The sequence below is a fragment of the Grampus griseus genome (assembly GCF_964374135.1).
Source record: "Grampus griseus genome assembly, chromosome: 15".
Classification (NCBI taxonomy): Eukaryota; Metazoa; Chordata; class Mammalia; order Artiodactyla; family Delphinidae; genus Grampus; species Grampus griseus.
Window position 1 is genome coordinate 22,739,732 of NC_139009.1, and position 21,938 is coordinate 22,761,669.

Here is a 21,938-nt window from a genome sequence, read left to right on the forward strand (position 1 = left end):
TTTATCTTTTGACTGATTGGAGACTCTTCTCTGATCTCAGGCTGAACTTTTAATTTTCAGAGCTTAGGTTTAAGAAGACTTGCATCACAGAACTATCGTAAACTGATCTGGTGTCCGTTCACCTAAAACAGAACACCTTCTATGTGCTGGATGCCGTGCCAGGCACAGTGAAGAATGAGAAGATGTACAAACCAACGACTCTAGCTTCAAGGCGCGTGGCCGAGAACTAGATGACCAAATATCAGATGAGCTTTTCCTGACTGGTTGAGAACAGGTCTTAATGTCCTCAGAGCCAGGTGTGCTACAAGGGTTCAACTACAAGGCTTCCTCGGGGAAATAACATGAGATTTTAAAAAGACACAGAAGATCTGTGTTCCCCTGTGTGTTACCCATGACTATTGACAAATCACTGAACCTCTTTTCAGTGATTCAGTTTACTCATCACTCAGATTCAGTTTACTCATCTGTAAAGTGAGGATAATAATATATACGACACAGATTGCAGTGAAGATGAAATGAGTCGATGGATGTTGATGTATCTGGTACCCTGAACAAGCACTGTGCAGATATTTACCGTGAATATTGACAACATAGTGTCTACCTCCTAAGAACAAAAAAGAGTGCCATGGCCCTGCTGTTAACCTGGGAACTAGATGAGAGACAATACACGGCATTCTGAAGAACAAGATGCATGGCAGATGGTGGGTGAATAGTGGATGGATGGATGGATAAGTGCATGGATGGATAGATGGAATGGAGACTCCCTCTGACTCTAAAAGGTCAGGCTCCCTCTAGTCCACTATGTATTCTTCTCAGTCTCCATGGCCTTGAAAGCCACAGTCCTTTTGAAGAAAGAATAACAGATGTGTTCTGAGAAGACCAACCAGTGGAGTCCAGTCCCATCCATGACCTGGGATACACCCAGCTACCCCAGCTTGGGAGCTGCACAGCAGGCAGGATCAGGCCAGGCTTGGATAGCCTTGTCACTAGGATGTCTACCCATAAGGGAGAGAGAAATGACTCTCCACCCTGCACACAAGTCCACCTCTCCTCTCCAAGCTTTCTTTTTAACTTTTCTCTTTCGTGTTTAGTAAATAGTTATAGAAGGCTACCCGCTTATGTGATCAAGCAAGTCAAACTGAGATATTAGCCGTCATTCTTAATTTTTGATGCACATCAGAATCCCGGTGGCACTTCTAAAAATTCTTATGCTCATGCCCCTTCCCAAGACTAATAAAATCAGAATCAACTGGGGGGGAATTCAGCTGTATGAATTTTGTAAACTGTGTGGTTCTTATTTGTACCCCTAAACCTTGAGACCTACCATTTCGATGGCTTAAAGTCCACGTGCTAGAGAAGACTAGCATTTAATCACTGTTTCAATATTACTACTTAAAGGGGTGAGAAATAGGATACATCCAGGCACAGTCAGTGGGACTGGTACTTTGGGGTGCAACCTAGATCTTTCCGAGGGGCATGAAATTGCTAACCTTGGCCCTTCTTACACCCACTCCCCTACAACCCTGAGCAGCCTGGAGGAAGACTGGCCCAGGAGCCCTGAGAGGGGCAGCTGGGAGGGGTGAGGGGAACACCCACCCTGCATTATCTAATTTAACTTCACAACCGCCCTATGAGGTGGTTCGGTTATTACCATTATACAGATAGGAAAGCTGAGGCTCCCAGAGACTCAGAGACTTGCCCAAGCCCACACTGTGTGTGGGGCCTACCTCTCCGCACACTTAAGACTGGAGTCTCACGACTGCCTCTGCTCAGAGAGCTCCCGGCTGCACGACTGTTCCCGTGACGGGGTGTCTGGGAAATATGTCCCTGACAAGCCTAGGTGTGAGTTTTAAGGCTTTCAAAAATCATCTTTAAAGCCTTTGAATGGCTCTCTCTTTTTAGTGTAAATCACCCGGACATTAAAGCCCTTATTGTACATTTATTAGTGTGTTATTCAGACCAAGAGGAAAAGGGAGAAGCTGACACTATGAATGACTTTGAAAGTGAGAAGAAGCTGGGCCTGAAATTAAAGCATTGTGACACTGCCACTCAAGGGCATCAATTTCCATAAATGATCACCTTTCTTTATTCCTGATCGCGTTTATCCTGTTATCAATATGTGAGGAGAACTCTGGCCGGGGGTGCTGAATGCCACAGGCCTCTGATTTCCCCACGCTGGCCGGACCTGCCACAGTGCCCTGGGCTGACTGAAGTTAAACCTAGCACAGCCTGGCAAAGGCAGTTAGTCATCTTTTCAGAAGCAAATGCCCTGCGTCATCTTTCCACGTTACCCTACCCTGAGCCTGTCCCTCACTCAGCCTGCTGAGACCAACCGGTCTGTTTATAGGAAAATCCAGGGTTCTGTACATTAGCGGTGGAAGGTCTCTGTGGGTCAGTAGTGGGTAACTGTCCTGTGTGCCAGACTGGGGGGCCCATACATAGAGCAGAGTCTAGCATTTCCTGCTCTTCCATCCTGAGTGGCAACCTGAGGTGGCGTGTTGGCGTTGCAGGATGGAGGAAGGGGCGGGGGCACTGGAATCTCCACTTCAGGAGGTAAGAAGCTGAGGTGGGAAAGAGCTGTGGTTGTTCTACTACCACACTGCAAATTAGCGGTGGAGCCCCGACTGACAGCACACTTCCTGACGCCCACGAATCAATATCGCTTTGGGTTAAATTCCTTCGGCAGGTCTCCCATTAGGATTGTTCCTGGTTTTTTTTTTTTTTTTTTTGGTATGCGGGCTTCTCACTGTTGTGGCCTCTCCCATTGCAGAGCACAGGCTCCGGAGGCGCAGGCTCAGCGGCCATGGCTCACGGGCCCAGCCGCTCCGCGGCATGTGGGATCTTCCCGGACGGGGGCACGAACCCGTGTCCCCTGCATCAGCAGGTGGACTCTCAACCACTGCGCCACCAGGGAAGCCCTGTTCCTGGTTTTAAAGCTGGACTCTTTGGTCAGAACTGACTGGTTTAAATAAACATGGCAGCTGTGTGGGTACACAGCACGGACATGGGTTTTTCTTCACCTGGGCAGGGGGGCTGCAGTTTTTAGTCCAAGGGCAATGAATTTGAGAATTTCTTGATGCAACTATTCAGCTGGGAGACAGACAAAAGAGAGCACAGGAGCACTGGGCTCTGGGGTCCAACATGGGCGTGAGTCCTGGCTTTGTCAGGAGCCTGCACTTTGACCTTCATCATACCTCATCAGGCCTCTAGGCCTGGCTTCCCACATCAGGAAATCAACGGGACAGATGGAACTCAAGTCTCCTTTGAGTGTAGGGGTTAAGCTCCCACAGAAAGGTGAAGCTTCATGCCATGAAGAATCTTGTTTCTCCGCTACCCACTGGAATGAGCCTTGTTTGTGCTGTGAAAAGGCCCGGACTGCTTATCTTGGCTCAAGCCCAGGTATCACCAAATCCTTTAGGTTTAAAACATCTTTTCAAGAATTAGTAATTCAGGGCTTCCCTGGTGGCGCAGTGGTTGAGAGCCCGCCTGCCGATGCAGGGGACACAGGTTTGTGCCCCGGTCCGTGAAGATCCCACATGCCGCAGAGCGGCTGGGCCCGTGAGCCATGGCCACTGAGCCTGCGCGTCCAGAGCCTGTGCTCCGCAACGGGAGAGGCCACAACAGTGAGAGGCCCACGTACCACAAAAAAAAAAAAAAAAAAAAATTAGTAATTCAAAAGATTGGCAACTTCTATCCCCTCAGTGTCCAATTCTTCCCTCCACACACTGTGTAGTTCTGGTCACATATAATAAAGTCCCCAGACACCCAAGGCTGCAGGAGAAACTGTGTGCGTGAAGAGGAAGGAAGACTCGGGACGATGTCCTGGAAGGAGGCCTGGAGAGTCGCTCTTACAGCCTGAGACACCGCCAGCCCTTGTGCTTGTGTTCTTGGGTCCAGGAAGGCACCGGTTTCACACTGCCAACTGCTGCCGACTGCTCTTTCAGCTGAAAGGCAGGGACGTGCTGGAGGCAGAAGCAGCAGCTGGGCTGCCTGTGCTGGCTTTGCTGGCCAGTGACCTTAGCTCAGCCTCTTAAAATTTCTGGGCCCTAATTTTAAAACATCTGCATAAGCAGATGTTTTTACTTGTTTCTCCCTTACTGGACTGGATGCTCCTTGAAGGCCGTGCCTGTGTCATCTCCGGCTATGTATTCCTAGCACCTATTACACAGTGGCGCTCCATCCATGGGAGTTAAATGAATTATGAGTGAGAAGGATCTAGCATGTATTAAGTATCTACTACAGTTGGGTACAATGTGAGCCATCTTCCTCATGTCCTTTCACGACTCATCATATTAAATAGGTATTATTATATTCATTCAATTCATGGAACTTCGTGGCCTCTGATTCAGAGTTAAGATGTCCTCTGCCTGCTGGATTCTGTGGCCAGCGGGGCTGGCTGTCTGACAGCCCATTTCTCTGCTTCCTTGCTTCTGTGGCCGCTCTGGCCGGGTGGATGAGCAGGCTAGGCACGCGTCGTCGGCTGTCCCCTGGGAGGCCCCGGGGCCGAGCCAGGCTGCCTTGGCAGACTCAGGCGCTCGCGCTCTGAATCATTTAGATGTCACGCACGCTGCTGCAGCCTTCCAGGCAATGAGGAGAGGGGTCCCCAGCAGCCTCCCCCAGCCTCCCGTGCCTCCACGCAGGCTGCTGCACCGAGTGCTCACGACTTAGTGGTTTCCTGGGGACTTGGTGGCCTCTGACTTGTCTTTCCTCTGAGTCAGGCTCTCCCCAGCCGACTTTGCTGTGACAACTTCCTTCCTTGCCACTACAAATGCCGAATGCTGTTCTCCCAGTAGCGGTCCCTGAACCACCATGTTCTGCTCTGAGAGGAAGCCATCTGTAGTCATCACTCTTATCACCGCCAAGATTTCACCACGTCCCCCTGACCACAATGATGGGATGCTGGGGTCATCTCTGATATTAAAGGGAATGAGCTTCCAGCAGGGCAAACTGCCAAGGACCTCAAAACCAACAGATTCTTGAGTCTGACACTCACTCCATAATCAGAGAGCAGACGAGTCTCAATCCTTTGTGATCCCCAATTGTAAGCAGAGCAGAGCAGAGCAGATGAGGGTATTAAGTAATGGCCTCTTACATTTGTATCCCGCTCAGGGTGTGCAAAGCCCTTCACATCCTTAATTGCACTGACCCCACATGACCCCACATGACCCCACGTGACCATGTGAGCTGGGCCAGCATCATCATCCCCACTTTACAGATGGGGAAACCAAGGCTTAGGTGGGGATGGGATTTGCCTCAGGTCATAGAGCTCATTCATGGAATATCCTTTCATGAACCATCAAAGGCTGGCCTTCTGTATCCCTATCACCTCTATGGTCCTAACAAATACAAAATACCCAATAAATGATTGTTCATTGAACTGATGATTGAATAGTGAAATAGGACTTAAATTTAGGGCTTTGATTCAAGGGCATAATAATTTTTCTGCTGCACTACTGTGGTCCAATTGAGCTCTTCCAGCAATGGGTAAAAACAGTCTGAAGTCAGGCTGGTTAGGTTCAAACCCCCTCCTCCCTGTCTAGCCAGTGACCTTGGGCAAGTTATTTGGCTTCACTGAATTTCTTCATCTGTGAAATGGAAGATAATAACAGTACCTGCTTCATTGTGTTGTTGAGTATTAAATAAGAAAAGGCATGTAAAGTGCACAGCAGTGATTGGCTGGCACATCTAGGAAGTGTGTAATTAGTATTAACAACAGTTATTACTATTGTAAGAGTAATAACAATTACTATTGTTATAGGGTATTATTGTTATAGGGTAGGGATGGGCCTTACGTGTCTGTGAAACCCAGTACCTGGTACGGTGGCTGGCACACACACATGAGTGTAGGGCTCAAGACAGTTGCCTCCCAACACTGACGCTCATCACGTCACAGGGAGCAAGTCCCTTACCTCTCCTGGCCTTAGTTCCCACACCTGTGAACTGACACGGTTGAAGCGGGTAAATCCCAGGGCTCCTCCCCGCTCTAAAATGCTCTATTTATTTCAGTGGTCTCAGTGGGGCAATTTTGCTCCCCAGGAAACATCTGGCAATGTCTGGAAACATTTTTGTTGTCACAACCAGGGGAGGTGCTACTGGCGTCTAGTGGGTAGAGGCCTGGGAAGCCGAGGACCATGCTCAGTGCAGTGCCCACAAAAAGAATTGTCCGGCCCTAGACGTCAATAGTACTGAGGCTGAGCAACTCGGATCCAGGCCGACATGAATAGCCAGAGCTCTCTGAGTTGCTGGACAAGCGCCTGTGACCTGCAGCTTGCCAGGCCCAGCAGCAGAGCTCCTCCACGCAGCAAAGCAGACTACGGGTCGCCCCTTCAGCTGCGCCCTTGCGCCCTCAGCACGCTGATCTTGTTAGTGGGGAGGCTATAGCTCAGGCATCTTTAACTTAAACTGGACTCACTCTTGGCCCGGCCAGGGAGAGGGGAGAACATCTCGGCACAAGATGCAGGGAGCCTGGCCTGAGGCAAAGCCCCTGAAGATGTAGGGGCAGCCCTAGCAAAGCCATCAGGTCAATGGGCTTGCCCAGCACCCCTGCTCCCTTTCTCCTGGCTCAGCTCCCACCCTCCAGGGTGCAGACCAATCCTGGTGACGGAAGAGTCAGGTTGGGAAGAAAATGCATTGGCCAGCAGGGTGGACACGGAGACTGGAGGCCAGGGCAGCCTCAGGGGACGCTCACGGCCTCCTGCACCGCGCAGTCTTGGTCTCCTTGTTCCCAACACATGTGGAGGAAAGGCTGCCATCATATGCTCCCCGGCTCTTCAAAGAATCTAGATCAGCTCTTTTTGCAAGGTTCCTTCATCTTCCATTTCCTCTTTCCCAACCCCATCCTTTACCCCCTGAAAAACAGCCTGAATGAGGAAAGGGGAGACCTGGGGTCCAGTTAAGGCAACTATAAATAGGCTGCCTACCTCTGCTCTCTGCCTCAGTTTTCCTGTTTGTTAATGGGAACTCAGCTGGTAGTTATGAGCACAGGAAGATAAAGAGGGGAAAGCTCTTAGCAAGCCCCCGTGGCCCGTCACACCGAGGCGCTATCGTTTTCCTGAGGATGCTAGACAGGGACCAGGCCCTGCTACTTAGGAAGTGCTGAAATCCTGCAGCACTTGTCCTCTCACACACATGCTCATTCTCAGCCTGCATTTCAGGGAGACCCCAAACTCCATGTCTACCTGCAACATCAATGTCTCCCTACCCGCTACCTAGCACCTCAACAGATTGATTGCCTGAAGTCCCAGCAGCCCCAGGAAGAACTCTCTGGTCTCTGCCAGGCTTGGTGGGGCAGGAATGTTGAGCAGAAGTCAAAACAAACAGCTCATGGCGCTGGGCAAACACATACAGGATGGCACTGCAGCCGAGGCCACCGCCATCCCCACCCATGGATGGGAGACCTTGCCATCTGGGGCTTCTCACAAGAAAAGGAGGCTATGCTGGAGGAAGCCTTGGCCATCAGAAGACGGCTCATCCCTAATAGTGGGCAGCTCACACACCTGACATTCCTGATTTCTGGTGAACAGACACAATCGGTGGCTGGGCCCCTCCCAGCCAGTCCAACGAGACATTTCAGAGGCAAGAAGATAGATATGAGTTTAGGTATGAGGAGAACACCTTTTCTGAAGCCAAGATTTCATTCCTGCTGGGATTGTAGCAGCTTGTAGTTCTTTGAAACACAAATAAATACAGATGGGCCAGTAGCAGGGGAGTGGGGTGGAGACTTTCAAGAAATGAGAAAGGAGGCCATATAGCTTTATGGGAATTGCAGTAGGCAGGATCTCCCCACTGACCCAGCACACCATGGAGATGGGGAACATCATTGCTCAGATGGAGCCTTTCTGAAACGTATTTTCTTAGAAGGAAAAATTTGAGGTCTTTCTCTAGCAAACGCGCCACAAAGAAGGATCTCGCACTCTTGTTGGTTATCGGAGCCGGGAACCCTCAAAACTGAAGTCTTATGGAATGAGAAAAAAGGCAGGCACAGAGGTTCCCTTGTTCAGGTTTGCTTTCCAGCGTCACTACTTCTAGAGGCCTGATGGGTCACTGAGGAAGCACGTGAGTGTGTCCAGGAGGCTTAAGTTCACTGACATGGGTATTGGGTATGACTTCAATGTTGTGCAAGCCTTAGAGGTTCTAGAACAGATCATGTTCCTCTCCTGAACTGATACCGTGCGGCATCCCTGACCTATTCTGCTGTGGTGTCCCACACTGCTGTAGGACCTGCTTGGGCAGCCACAATTGTTTGCTCTTTCCCTTCCTGCCAGATTTCTTCTGGTAAAACCCAGTTTCCAGCATATTCAATTACTTTCATATTGGCCTTTCAACACTCCCCTTGGCTGTTTTCTTCTTGGCCCCATCTGGACTTTGGGAAACGAATATCTTTAATACCCACTCATTAAATGTCCACTCTGCCAGCTGGTCCTCTGGCCTCTGGAAGGACCGTCAGCCTGGGCAGCCAGAGGACCCCACAGATCAGTGCCCAAGACACCATGCAGGGAATATTAGCAGTAATGGCTCCATCTGGATCCTACTACCCATTAAAGGACGATTGTGAGTTTTAAATAGATGTCAATTAAGTAGATGTCAAATTTCCAGGGTGTTCTGGAAATTTGTAGCCCAAAGCCAAATCTCCGTTTACGTAATGGGTTTTGGACACGGGGAAGGACTTACCCATGCTTTCCTGGAGTGGGTACCAGGGGGATCTCTCTTCCAGCCTCACTGTGGGGCAGCAGCCGGGCGACGTACCTCCCGGAGGGCTGCAGGTGCCTGTGCACCGAGACGGCCAGCCTGCAGTGCTCGCTGCTGCTTCTCACCCATGGACTCAAGATGCTGTGCCTGGAGTTCATCGAGGTGTTGAGGAGGAGGAAGGCGCCTGCCAAGAGACAGGGAAGGTGACTCTGCAGAGTGTCCAGAAGGGAGGACCAGCATAAGCTCTGTGGCGGGATTTAGAGACCAACGGCGTCAGAGTCAGCGATGCTGGAGGCCTTTCTCGCCTTCCTTACACACACCTGGCCCTCTTCCCCCTCTCTTAGGTTGTCTCTGTAAAAAGCAAAGCCTGAGGCAAGAGGATGGTGACCTGGGACTTGGGCCTCATCATCAGGCAGATCAAGGTTCTCACCTCAGCTCCCCTACTTACTAGCTCTATGTTCTTGAGACTCAGGTCCCTCATCTGTAAAATGGGAATGAAAACATCTACTTCAGTGGTTGTGAGGATTATGTGAGGTAAGCATGGAGAGCACGTTACACAGTTTTAGGTAGAGAGGAAGCACCCTTATAAAATAATCAATTATTTGATTTCGACTGTCTTCTAAGTTAGAGATGACACTCACAGATTCTTTCCCAGACAGTAGGCACAATTAACAAAGTCCCATAAGAAGCAAAAGATGAGGACAGATTATTTAATCCCCAAAGAGTGATGAGAGTCAGAAACTCAACCCAGTGCTAAGATGTTCTTGGTGGAGGAGGGCAGCCTAAAGAGAGTCCCTCCCTCCGTACACGTTCCCAGAGTGGAGGCAGGACATCAGTTCCATCTTATAAACATCCACGTAGCGTATCTCCACACCTCACAAACCAGGACACTCTGGGGTATCTCAGGCCACGCTATGGGTCACAGTTTAAATCAGAGCTGACCTGAGTTCTCCATATCACACTCAAGCCACCTTCGGACTCAACTGACATCTGCTGGACAATTCAGAGTTTCCCAGGAATGTATGGGTTGGCTCTAGGCTTCCCAAATAGTTATGACCAGTTCAAGGTTTTCTCTGACAAGTGGGTGGCTTATTTGGGTCACTTATTATGTAGCTAAGATCATGGCTCCCACTCCTTTGCTTTCTAGCTAAGTGATCTTGGGCAAAGCATTAACTTTCTCGGTTTCCTCATTTATAAAATGGGGCGGGAAGGGTTGGCTGAAGTCAGTCATCTCTTAAGATTCATTTCAGCTCCTGAGTTTATGAATCATATGCATTTGCAACTGGTCTCCACAAAGAGAGCTCTACAAATCCCTCCTGGTGCCATGCCTGTAGAGTTTCCCTCTGGGGCAAGTCAACCCTAACTCCAGTAGCACAGTCCAAGAGACCTAAAAGCACCTTGTATTCATGGGGATTACTGTCGGCATAAAAGCACGGCACCATTTTACGTTCCCGGTATTCCTTCTGGTGCATTAATTTTACTTGCTACACTCTGCACTGAAGTTTTGGACCTTTAGATGCTGCTCCTTTTGCAGTGAAAGCCTAGTCCCACAAGATCCCCAACTCCTGTAGAAACCAGCTAACAAGTGCTCAGCCTTCTTTAATCACCCCCCAGTGCTTTGAATTAGTCTCTTTCTGCAGATCACCCAATTTACCGAGTAGGCAAAGGGAACTAGCAGCCTACCATAAAGAATGATGCAGATGAAGGAAGGGGATTCTTACCAGAAGCAAAGCATTTCCAAGCACACATATTGTGTCACGAATTTGGAGAGGTGCAATGTTCTAGAAGTAAATAAATGTGACTTCTAATTACAATCAGGATGAGGTCAGCACAAGACTGTTTCTGAGTTGAATCAGGGACTTGGGTCAGTACTGGAAACTGAACCCTCTGTAATTACTGGGAAGTTTCAGCACGGCCTATGGGCCTTTGAAAAGTGCTCTACAACCCTCAGTAAATAATCTATATTATTATCCTGTTGTACCATGGGGGAGACATTCTTGTCACAGGCACAGAGGTAAAAGAAAGGAATCAGAATTAAAGACTCAGAATTAGAAAGGACTTTAAAGAGTGAAAGCTATGTGGGATTATTAATAGATGAAAATAGGAAATGGGACCAGAAGGAATTGGAGGTACTTTTAAATGTTTTCCTCCTCCTCTATCCCAGTTTTGCCTTGAAAACATAGAAGTTATATAAACATATTCAAACAAAGTAAATTAAACAAATGCATATTAACAAATTCAGTGTTTTAGGTAGGAACTTATGGGCCTTTCCAAAATTTGTTTCTAATAAGGTAAACTATTGCTTCTGATACTGTTTAGATTGGGGTTGCCTTTAGTTCCTTTTTAAAAAGTGCTCCTAAGTAATTCTATCCTCACAGGGATCATCCTTTGATATGAAACTGTTTTTATAAATAATAAGAGGCTACACCAATGATGTTGAAGTTCTTGGTTATCTACTCCTCATCCAATTCACTATTCTTTCTTGCCAACTGGGGTGCTGTAAGTCTGATTAAATGTTCATGTCTCAAGCCTTCATTTCAGTTAGCAGTGAACTTGGCTTTGAACAAGGAGTTCTGTAAGCAGAGATCCACTGGCCGTGTCTTGGGAAGAGTTTCCTTTCTTTACAGAAGGGATGGTGTCACTCCCACCACTATTTCCTTCTTGCTGCCTTGAATGAGGTTGTGACAGCTAATATGTAGCAACCACCTTGTGACTATATGGAAAAAGTTAATACATTTACAAACCCTGACAATGTACAACTGCTGAGCCCGGGCTAGAAACTGTCTTTTTCTATGATTTATTACAAACTAAAATAGCAACTTTCTACTTGTTTCAACTATCACGTCAAGTCTTGTTGCTATCAGCCAATTCTAACTACTTTATATGAGTTTATATAAAGTTCTCATTTGTGGATATTAAAGTTATAATTTTGAAAAAAAAAAGGACTTTAAGATTATCTAATATAATGTCTTCTCTTTTCTAGAGAAGCAGACTGGAGATCAGAATGAGGAAATGACTTGCCCAGTCTTAATTTGAAAGTCCAGAGACCCACCAGACTCCAGGTCTCTGGACTCCTAACCAGTGTTCTTTCCCTTGTATCTTTCTCATTGTCCCACTGTATTCTTTATCCTAAAATATGACCAGGGTGCCTTGCGGGCAAGTTGTATATCTCAGGAGCCCAGACGGATGGGAAGGGAGAAAGGCGGGCAGATGGGTACTGGACCAAATCCATTTGTTCACTGGCTTCCTTACTCCTTTCTGCCCTCAAATTTCATTTATTGGATGCCTGCTTTGAGCAAACATCCAACCACTGGCTCTGCCCTGGGGACACAGACATGAGCCAGACAGTTCTGGCTTTCAAGGAACTCGAGGTCCCATAGGGGTGATGACATGTCTGCACTAATTTTAATCAGAAGTAGAGGTTATAGAGTCATAAGACACACAAGACATAAAGCACTTTGGGAGGCTCCATGAAAGAGACATTAGGTTCAGCTGGGAAGACTCATAAAGAAGATGACCTTTGACCTAGGTCTTAAAGGGAGAGAAAAACAAGGATACTGGCAGAAACAGCTGTGCAAGAGTTGAGAGGAAGAGGAGTGAAGGCAGAAATGTAGAAAATGTGTAGTGGCGTTTGGCTGCCGAGTGGCACACGTGACGAGAAGGCTGAGAAATGAGGAAGGGCAGTGAGCGTGGACCAGACCACAGAGGACACTTCATTCCCAGCTAAAGATGTCCAACTTTACTTTGTGGATAACAGGGAGCCAGAAGCGTTTTTTGAGCAGGACGGGGACATCACCAGGGTGGTGCTTCAGGAAGATTAATTTGGTATGGTGGAGGGCAGGAGGGATCAAAACTGACCCAACCTCATTCTCTACCACCAGTTCACACTAGGCAAGGACGAGACTAAATGCAAATGTGATGTGTTTAGTATGTTACCTTTGTAAGCAAAGGTGCTATGTTAGGGACAGACTTTGGGACTCTACCGGGGCTTCTAACACTAGGCTAGTGTATATCTTTTCAGAGCAAGTGAGAGCCCTGGAAGCATCTCTGGGGGCACAGTCTTGCTGCAGACACATTGGGGGTGCATTCCGGGGTTAGGATGAAGCCACACATGCCACATATTAGGGAGCAACAATTGTGTCTTGGTCTGAGACCCTACTCTGGTATTTTTAGTTGGTGGAAAGTTGGATTGAAACCAGTTTTCTGAGCTACTGAAAGAAAGAGTGTGGGCAAAATAAAGGAGGTGCTTCCCTTTTTCTCAGAAAGATAACATGCAAGTGTGCTTGTGTGTGCGTGTGTGCACGAACGCGCACACACACACGCACCCCTGCGAAACTCAAGTTCCCAGCAGGAGCAAATGAAGCTGAAGTTGCTGGGGCTTTGGGGCTTATCCTGTACCACTGTTCCTCCCTCCTGGGTGTGGAAACACATTTAAATTCTTTCCTGTGATTCAGTACCTCAATAATGAGACTCTTTCAAAGTTGACTGGAAGATGGATTACTTTTCCAGTTCTAATATGTGAGATAATGTTTATATGAATTTTATTTTGTGCAACTGGACTATCAACAAGGGACTGAGCTTAAAATATTTTCACTCTCAATGAAACTCCATAGTTGAGAGCTCTCTCTTCATCAGCAGCTTTCCTCTACCTCCAAAAAATAAAACAAAAGGAAAAAATACATTTCGTAAGCTCCTTGGGATATTGTCAGTATAAATCTTTTAAAGTCAGTGAGAATTTCTCTCTCCTCTTTCCCTGTTTCCTGTTTAGTTTGCTCAGAATAGCTTGGGGCTATGGGAAGGCTCCTGGGGTCCCTTCTAACTAAGAAGGATGGCCTGGCATCTCACAGATCTTCCCCCAGTGTGGGCCGTGGAGGGGTGGAGAGGCAGATCAAAGAGCCCTGCTTACACGGTGCCACGATCATGGTTTCCTTATTATTGGATTGTGTTGATGTGTTCAATGATTAAATATGAAGTGGTTATTATTTTTATCTCTGGTCACCGGCATAGGGATGTGTTGCTCTTATCCCAGCCAGCAGGGCTCAAATTATGAGCCAGAAACCAAGGGGCATGAATATTGAGATCAGACAGACTCTTTCATATTCAGGCTCTATCTCTAACCAGTTCTAGGCTTCAGACAAATCATTTAAACTCTTTAAGCCTTAGTTTGCTCAGATTTAATATGGGTAGAGCCTCCCTCATATGGCTGTTGTGGAGATTAAATTAAACTACATGCATGGAGTGGCCAGTTCAGTGCCTGGCCCTTAGTAGGTATGTGAGGAATGTTGATTTCCAGCTTTGAGGGGTGTCTCAGTCTGGAGCTCCTTTTATCTATCACTAAACTTGGAATCAGAAGGACTGAATTTGAGCCCTGGCTCTGCCACTACCAAGGTTCCTTTGTTTGTAAAATGAAAAGGTTGGATAGAGTCTCTCTGAGGACGCTTAGAGCTCCAAACTGTCAGTAACTCTATCTGCCTGCCTAGAATATTATTAATCTAAAGGAAACATGTCAAATCTCCAAGCTCCTAAGTCCTAAAGACTTCTCCTAATTCACTTCTCTGAGGCTTCTATGCCAACAGTTTCAGTCAGTTGGCCAAATATTCTGTAAACTGTGATTCCCTGCCCTGACTCCTCTCTTCCAATTTACATGAATGCATCCCTGGGAAGGGCTCCTGTCCTAGCATCATTTGTTTCTATAGATGCTGATGCTATCAGGCTGGTACCCCCTCTAAATGTCTCGTATTTAACACAATGCTTGCCATATGGCAGGCACTCAATGACTTTAAAAATGAAAGTAATTTATACATATGGTGAGGAGTTAAATAGTTCAAAGTAGCTCACAATAATAATTTTAAAAAAAAACCTATCCCCGAATCCTGCTCCTCTCACCAAGTCCCAAAAATATTTTTAAGGATTTCTAGTTTCTTTTGGCAGCTGCCTTCATGATTCTAGACATTATGATCACAGAGTTATTTGTTGGTGTAACAATTTTGGCTCCTTAACACTGATGGTACAGTAAAAAAAAATGATACTATCCCCCTTCTAATTCTTTATTTTTTTAATCCCGTTTTACTTTTTTTATTACTTTCCTTTTTAACTCTTCATGGCAAATGTATCACTTGTTCCATCAGCTTTAGACAGCATCACCTGACTCTCCTCCCTGGAAGATGATGCTATTAGTCTTCCTGCTCTTCTGCATTTTTCCACGTCCACCTCCCAAGGCAGCTATGTTTTCCTCTATATTGTCAAGGTTGTGTAAGAATGATTAATTCTTGTGTTTTGTTTATAGGTTGATGCTAAATGTTGAAAATCAATAAACAGAGCTTTTATACTGAAAACTATATATATATATTTTTCACTACAGTGACCAATGGTTGTACTTATAAACGTCTTTATAGGTCCAGTAATGCATCCCACTCCACAGAGAATGTTTCTAACATCAAGAGTAAATGAATATTCATTCTCTCTCCTCTGTCTTACATTGTCACTTGTCAAAATTGTGGCACGTTATAATTTGCCTTATATTTATTTGAATCAGGAGTCTCTTGTGCACTTTGTTTTTTCAGAAATTTCTAATTGTTTTTCTCTTTTATTTATTTTCTATTTGCCTTTTGCACCATATCGCTAGCACTTCTACACATTCCTTGAAAAATCTCTCCCTTCTTCTTGAAGACGTTGACACCCTGTTTTTAATTTGTACCAGTTGCTTTCCGGGCCTCCAGTACAGCTATTATTCTGGAATTCATTTTCACTAGAGCTCTTCCATTAGTCCCACCATCCTCAGGAAATTTCCTCAGGGGAAAGCTTCTTGGCGAATCTTTGAATATCTGCAATATTTTTATTTTGTTTTCATACTTGGTTAATAGATTTTCTGGCTATAGTTTATAGATCAGAAATTTTGCTTCAGAAATTTGAAGGCCTAGCTTTAGTGTTGTCTAGCATCTGTGTGACTGAGGTGAAGTCTGGGGCTGGTTTTACTGTTAATTTCTTTGTAGTCAACCTGCTTTCCCCCCGCCCCCTTTGGAAGCCTTCAGGATCTTTCTTTAGGAGGTGCTGAAATTTCAATACAATGGATCTAGGAATGGATCTCTATAAAAATTCTGCGGTAGCATTTGGTGGGCTCTTTCAATCAGAAAACACATTTCTTTCATCTCTGATAAATTTGTTTTATTATTTCTCTGATATTTTCATTTCCCTCTTCTCAGTCTTAAATCTTTCTGAAGAGATTTATCTCTCAAGTTAACTTCTATTACCTAATTTATCTTTGTTTCCTCTGGAGTCCATTTTTTTTGTTGCTATTTCTTTTTCATGTTTCTGGGCTATCATATGTAGGGTGGTCCTGGATCAGCCCCTCATATAGAAACAGGAGAAACTAGGAGCACAGATAGAAACTTCTCTGCACACAGTCAGTGCTTGCTCTCCATGTCAGAATTGGCCTGATGGCTGGTGGGGAGCCGGCCACCCTGCAGTGCCCGGTCCCCAACTCCAGCATCATGGACTAGTCACGCTCTGCATGAACCATGAACACACCCACTAGCAGCCCTAGTTCTCCCAAGTCCACTTGAATGTTTAGAGAAGAGCCCCCTGTTTCTCTCCCTCATGGTTAAGCACCCTGCTATGTTTTCATCTGGGAAAATGGGGTTAAAAGGCGGCAGAGACAATATGGGTTAACCACACCACAGAGGAATCTCATTCTTCCTCCTGACTCTCATCTTTACTTCAGAGGATCCCTTATCAGTACTCATGGTGCCTCCCAGCAGATGGGCTCCCTCCTCTGCTCTAAAGGGAGCATTTTCTCAGCTTTGGTCACTTTATTTCCTCCATCAACAGCTTCCATCTCCTCTTTGTGCTCTAGAATTCACTCATGGTTCCCTTCCTGCTCTGTTTGCTATTCAGGATTTATTCCTCTGTTGAATCCCTTATTATTGCTTTAGTGGGACTGCAGGAGAGAAGAAGACAAATGTGTGCTCAGTCCACCACCCTGAACCATAAGGCTCTTAATCATATTCTTTGCATGAGAACACAAATAAACAAATGCATGAATGGACAGATTTCCATCTCAATAAATCACACACAGTTCTGGCACCTCTGGCTAATTGTCTATATTGCAATTAAACTATTAAATCATTATTACAAGCTATTGATTGATAATGATGCCATTCATATCATGGGGGGCTTAAAGAACAACAGAGGTTTATTGGGCTGGAATATGGACAGAAGAAGTGCAATGTGCAGACACATGCCACTAGGTGCAGCGTCAGGGAATAATGCCATACCCCAGAGTATGTTCCACAGAACACCAGCCCCACAAGGTGTTAATAGGTAGTATGAGAAAGCTCTGGGATCAAGTAAGTTTGAGGATTACAGAGTTAAACAAAAGCAAACAGGTTCTTTCCTTGCAGGACATCTTAGAACCTTAATATGCCATTAAGATTTGTGACTCTTCAAGAGTAAAACATAAAATGAAATTTCCCAAACTCCTTTGGGCACAGAACTCTTTTGCTATTGCGTATCATGTACCATGGAATATGCTTTGAAAACTCTATTCTATTTCTGCTCTAGAGACCATTTGCAGAAAGTGAGAAAGGAAAAAACCATCATGATAAGAATGAAGGTAGTGTAGAAGTGAATAATATATCTATATCTACATCTATGTCATCTCTTAAATCTTCTCTCTTTGTATGACTTTCAAACTGTCCTCTCATCAAAAACTAAGATTCTTATAGCAGAATCATGCTTTTGGAAAGCCTCGTCTGGGTTACTATGTCTGTCTCTCTACCTGAGGATATTTAAAGATGCTACATTCCACAACTGACTTTCAGAATGTCAGAGCTAGAAACAAACATGGTGGTCACATAGCTTAATCCCTTGCTGTACTGGGGAGAAAACCAAGAAGCAAATAAGTTAAACACTTGCCCAAGGTCACGCTGCAGATTAGTGGTAGATCTGGAACCAGGAGCAAGGTTTTCAGACATCCTGTCCAGTGGAACACCCAGTATCTGCCTGCCCATAATAGAGTTTTATGATGATATTTTTGGTCAAATGTTCTATGGCTTGGTCTCCAGTTGCCCCAGACATCACCTTCTTTCCTTGCACTTCCACAGCTCTAAGGATCGGGCTCCAGTAGATTGCATCAAGCCCATCTATCTGACTGCCCCATATCTAAAGTCACAGACTAAACCCTGAGCAGGTGGGAACCAGATGGATGAGTTATCCTCTGGAAATCACTCATAGGGGCTTAGGGTAGTCCCCCCAGTCTGGGAAGTATTTGAGGGTCTCCTCTGTTCACGTGGTCTTATGAAGTGCCAAGCCAAATTGGGGGCACTGAGAGAGCGCCTTTATTGTTTATTTTCCAAATTCGAATTCTGCTACCCCATGTAATCTCAACTCAGGTTTTAGGTTTTAGTTCAAAGTTTTGAAATTTACAGGAAGGAATAGGTGGGATTGTCCTCATTGCCATGCCTTGCCTAAAAAGTGGGATAACTTAGGAATCCAGACTTAGAGCCCTTGGGAGTTATTTAGTCCAACCTTTTCACCTGGCAGGTGAGACGTTCAGTCCAGGGGGTTGAAGGGATATGCCTGGGTTCCACAGCAGGCAGCTGAGCTGTGTTAGGACCCAGCTCCTCCAGTCCCAGCCCTGGGCACTTTTACTGTCTCACTCTGCTATGATGTCACATACTTGGAATTAGCTCTGTTACCTGCCACCACCAGAACTTAAATGTATTGCTTTACTGCACCTTCATCATGAAGTACTTTGAAGAGAAATGGTATTGGTTTTTGAGATCTAATGATTAGAAAAACCAAGTGTGTTCATTAAGGGAGGAAAGGGAGGTAGAAGGAGTTGATTTTTATTAACAGTATTATTAATCTTAACACTATGAGTTCAGTTGTAGCGTAAAGTGGTAGTACATTTGCCTATTTGGTGGATTTCTGTAAACTATCTCTCAGGTCCAAGTTAACTGAGGCAAAAAGCTCCCTAGAAATGGTAACATATATTTATGCTTGTGTGTGTATACAGTGAATACATGTATATTTGTGTGTGTGCATGTGTAGAAATACTCTATATGTGTGTGTATGTATATATAGATAGATACATACATACATACATATATTTATATGTATATATCCGTGTGTATGTGTGTATGTTTATGTAGATCTCATTTTAGATCTCTGACCCTGTTAAAAAGGACAAACCTTTTTGGGGGAGACATATTTTTTTTGTTTATGTTTTTTTTAACCAACAGGTTTCATTTAGGAAAAAAGGAAAAGGCCAAAGATCTCTACATACTCTGTGTGTCTCTGTGTCCTGGGGACTCAGCAAAAAAAAGATAATAAAAGGCAGAGCAAATAACCAGAAGGAAACAAGCTGAAGTGCTGAGAAACCTCTTTTCCCTAAGAGCTTATTGCAATAATCCTCAAGCAAAATGGAGCAGCACTTGATTTGATGAGACAGAGAAAGCAGAAGCCAAAGGAAAACTAAACATTTGATTTAATTCAAAGAGAAGGAGGAAGGAGAGATAAAAGTATTTGCTGTAGGCGGGGTAGGGAAGGGAGGAGTTAGGGGACTAAAGTGCCTTTGGTGTAACAAAATCCACTTTGGAAGGAGAGAAGCATGAAATGAAGTTTTCCTTATTTTTTTTTTAACATCTTTATTGGAGTATAATTGCTTTACAATGTTGTGTTAGTTTCTGCTGTATAACAAAGTGAATCAGCTATACGTATACATATATCCCCATATCTCCTACCTCTTGCATCTCCCTCCCACCTTCCCTATACCACCCCTCTAGGTGGTCACAAAGCACCGAGCTGATCTCCCTGTGCTATGGGGCTGCTTCCCACTAGCTATCTATTTTACATTTGGTAGTGTATATATGTCCATGCCACTCTCTCACATCGTCCCAGCTTACCCTTTCCCCTCCCGGTGTCCTCAAGTCCATTTTCTACATCTTTATTCCTGTCCTGCCCCTAGGTTCTTCAGAACCATTTTTTTCGGGTTTTTTTAGATTCCATATATATGTGTTGCCATACGGTATTTGTTTTTCTCTTTATGACTTACTTCACTCTGTATGACAGACCCTAGGTCCATCCACCTCACTACAAATAACTCAATTTCGTTTCTTTTTATGGCTGAGTAGTATTCCACTGTATATATGTGCCACATCTCCCTCATCCATTCATCTGTCGATGGACACTTAGGTTGCTTCCATGTCCTGGCTATTGTAAAGGGAGTTGCAATGAACATTGTGGTACATGACTCCTTTTGAATTATGGTTTTCTCACGGTATATGCCCAGTAGTGGGATTGCTGGGTCGTATGGTAGTTCTATTTTTAGTTTTTTAAGGAACCTCCATACTATTCTCCATAGTGGCTGTATCAATTTACATTCCCACCAACAGTGCAAGAGGGTTCCCTTTTCTCCACACCCTCTCCAGCATTGATTGTTTGTAGATTTTGTGAAGATGGCCATTCTGACTGGTGTGAGGTGATACTTCATTGTAGTTTTGATTTGCATTTCTCTAATGATTAATGATGTTGAGCATTCTTTCATGTGTTTGTTGGCAATCTGTATATCTCCTTTGGAGAAACATCTATTTAGGTCTTCCGTCTGTATTTGGATTGGGTTGTTTGTTATTTTGAAATTGAGCTGCATGAGCTGCTTGTAAATTTTGGAGATTAATCCTTTGTCAGTTGCTTCGTTTGCAAATATTTTCTCCCATTCTGAGGGTTGTCTTTTCAACTTGTTTATGGTTTCCTTTGCTGTGCAAAAGCTTTTAAGTTACATTAGGTCCCATTTGTTTACTTTTGTTTTTATTTCCATTCCTCTAGGAGGTGGATCAAAAAAGATCTTGCTGTGATCTGTGTCAAAGAGTGTTCTGCCTCTGTTTTCTTCTAAGAGTTTTATAGTGTCTGGCCTTACATTTAGGTCTTTTTTTTTTTGTGGTATGCGGGCCTCTCACTGTTGTGGCCTCTCCCGTTGTGGAGCACAGGCTCCGGACGCACAGGCTCAGTGGCCATGGTTCACGGGCCTAGCCGCTCCGCGGCATGTGGGATCTTCCCGGACCAGGGCACGAACCCGTGTCCCCTGCTTCGGCAGGTGGACTCTCAACCACTGCGCCACCAGGGAAGCCCACATTTAGGTCTTTAATCCATTTTCAGTTTATTTTTTTTGTATGGTGTTAGAGAGTGTTCTAATTTCATTCGTTTACATGTAGCTGTCCAGTTTTCCCAGCACCACTTATTAAACAGACTGTCCTTTCTCCATTGTATATTCTTGCCTCCTTTATCAAAAATAAGGTGAACATATGTCCGTGGGTTTATCTCTGGACTTTCTATACTGTTCCATTGATCTATATTTCTGTTTCTGTGCTAGTACCATACTGTCTTAATTACTGTAACTTTGTAGTATAGTCTGAAGTCTGGGAGACTGATTCCTCCAGCTCCATTTTTCTTTCTCAAGATTGCTTTGGCTATTCGGGGTCTTTTGTGTTTCCATACAAATTGTGAATTTTTTTTTCTAGGTCCGTGAAAAATGCCATTGGTAGTTTGATAGTGATTGCATTGAATCTATAGATTGCTTTGGGTAGTAGAGTCATTTTCACAATGTTGATTCTTCCAATCCAAGAACATGCTATATCTCTCCATCTGTTTGTATCATCTTTAATTTCTTTCATCAGTGTCGTAGTTTTCTGCATACAGGTCTTTTGTCTCCTTAGGTAAGTTTATTCTTAGGTATTTTATTCTTTTTGTTGCAATGGTAAGTGGGAGTGTTTCCTTAATTTCTCTTTCAGATTTTTTATCAATAGTGTATAGGAATGCAAGAGATTTCTGTGCATTAATTTTGTACACTGCTACTTTACCAAATTCATTGATTAGCTCTAGTAGTTTTCTGGTAGCATCTTTGGGATTCTCTATGTATAGTATCATGTCATCTGCAAACAGTGACTGCTTTACTTCTTCTTTTCTGATTTGAATTCCTTTTATTTCTTTTTCTTCTCTGATTGCTGTGGCTGAAACTTCCAAAACTATGTTGAATAATAGTGGTGAGAGTGGGTATCCTTGTCTTTTTCCTGATCCTAGAGGAAATGGTTTCAGTTTTTCACCATTGAGGATGATGTTGGCTGTGGGTTTGTCATATATGGCCTTTATTATGTTGAGGTAAGTTCCCTCTATGCCTACTTTCTGGTGGGTTTTTCTCATAAATCGGTGCTGAATTTTGTCAAAAGCTTTTTCTTCATCTATTGAGATGGTCATAT

General features: G+C 44.8%; 1 protein-coding gene across 1 annotated transcript in view; it reads right to left on the reverse strand.

Moving 5' to 3' along the window:
* Positions 1-21,938, reverse strand: part of ALK (ALK receptor tyrosine kinase) — a gene marked incomplete at both ends in the record, with an annotated part of 728,930 nt that overhangs the window by 317,749 nt on the left and 389,243 nt on the right. Inside the window, one exon of the mRNA XM_082672737.1 lies at positions 8,671-8,872. Within this exon, the coding sequence (XP_082528863.1) occupies positions 8,671-8,872 (202 nt within the window). The remainder of the gene's footprint in view (positions 1-8,670; positions 8,873-21,938) is intronic.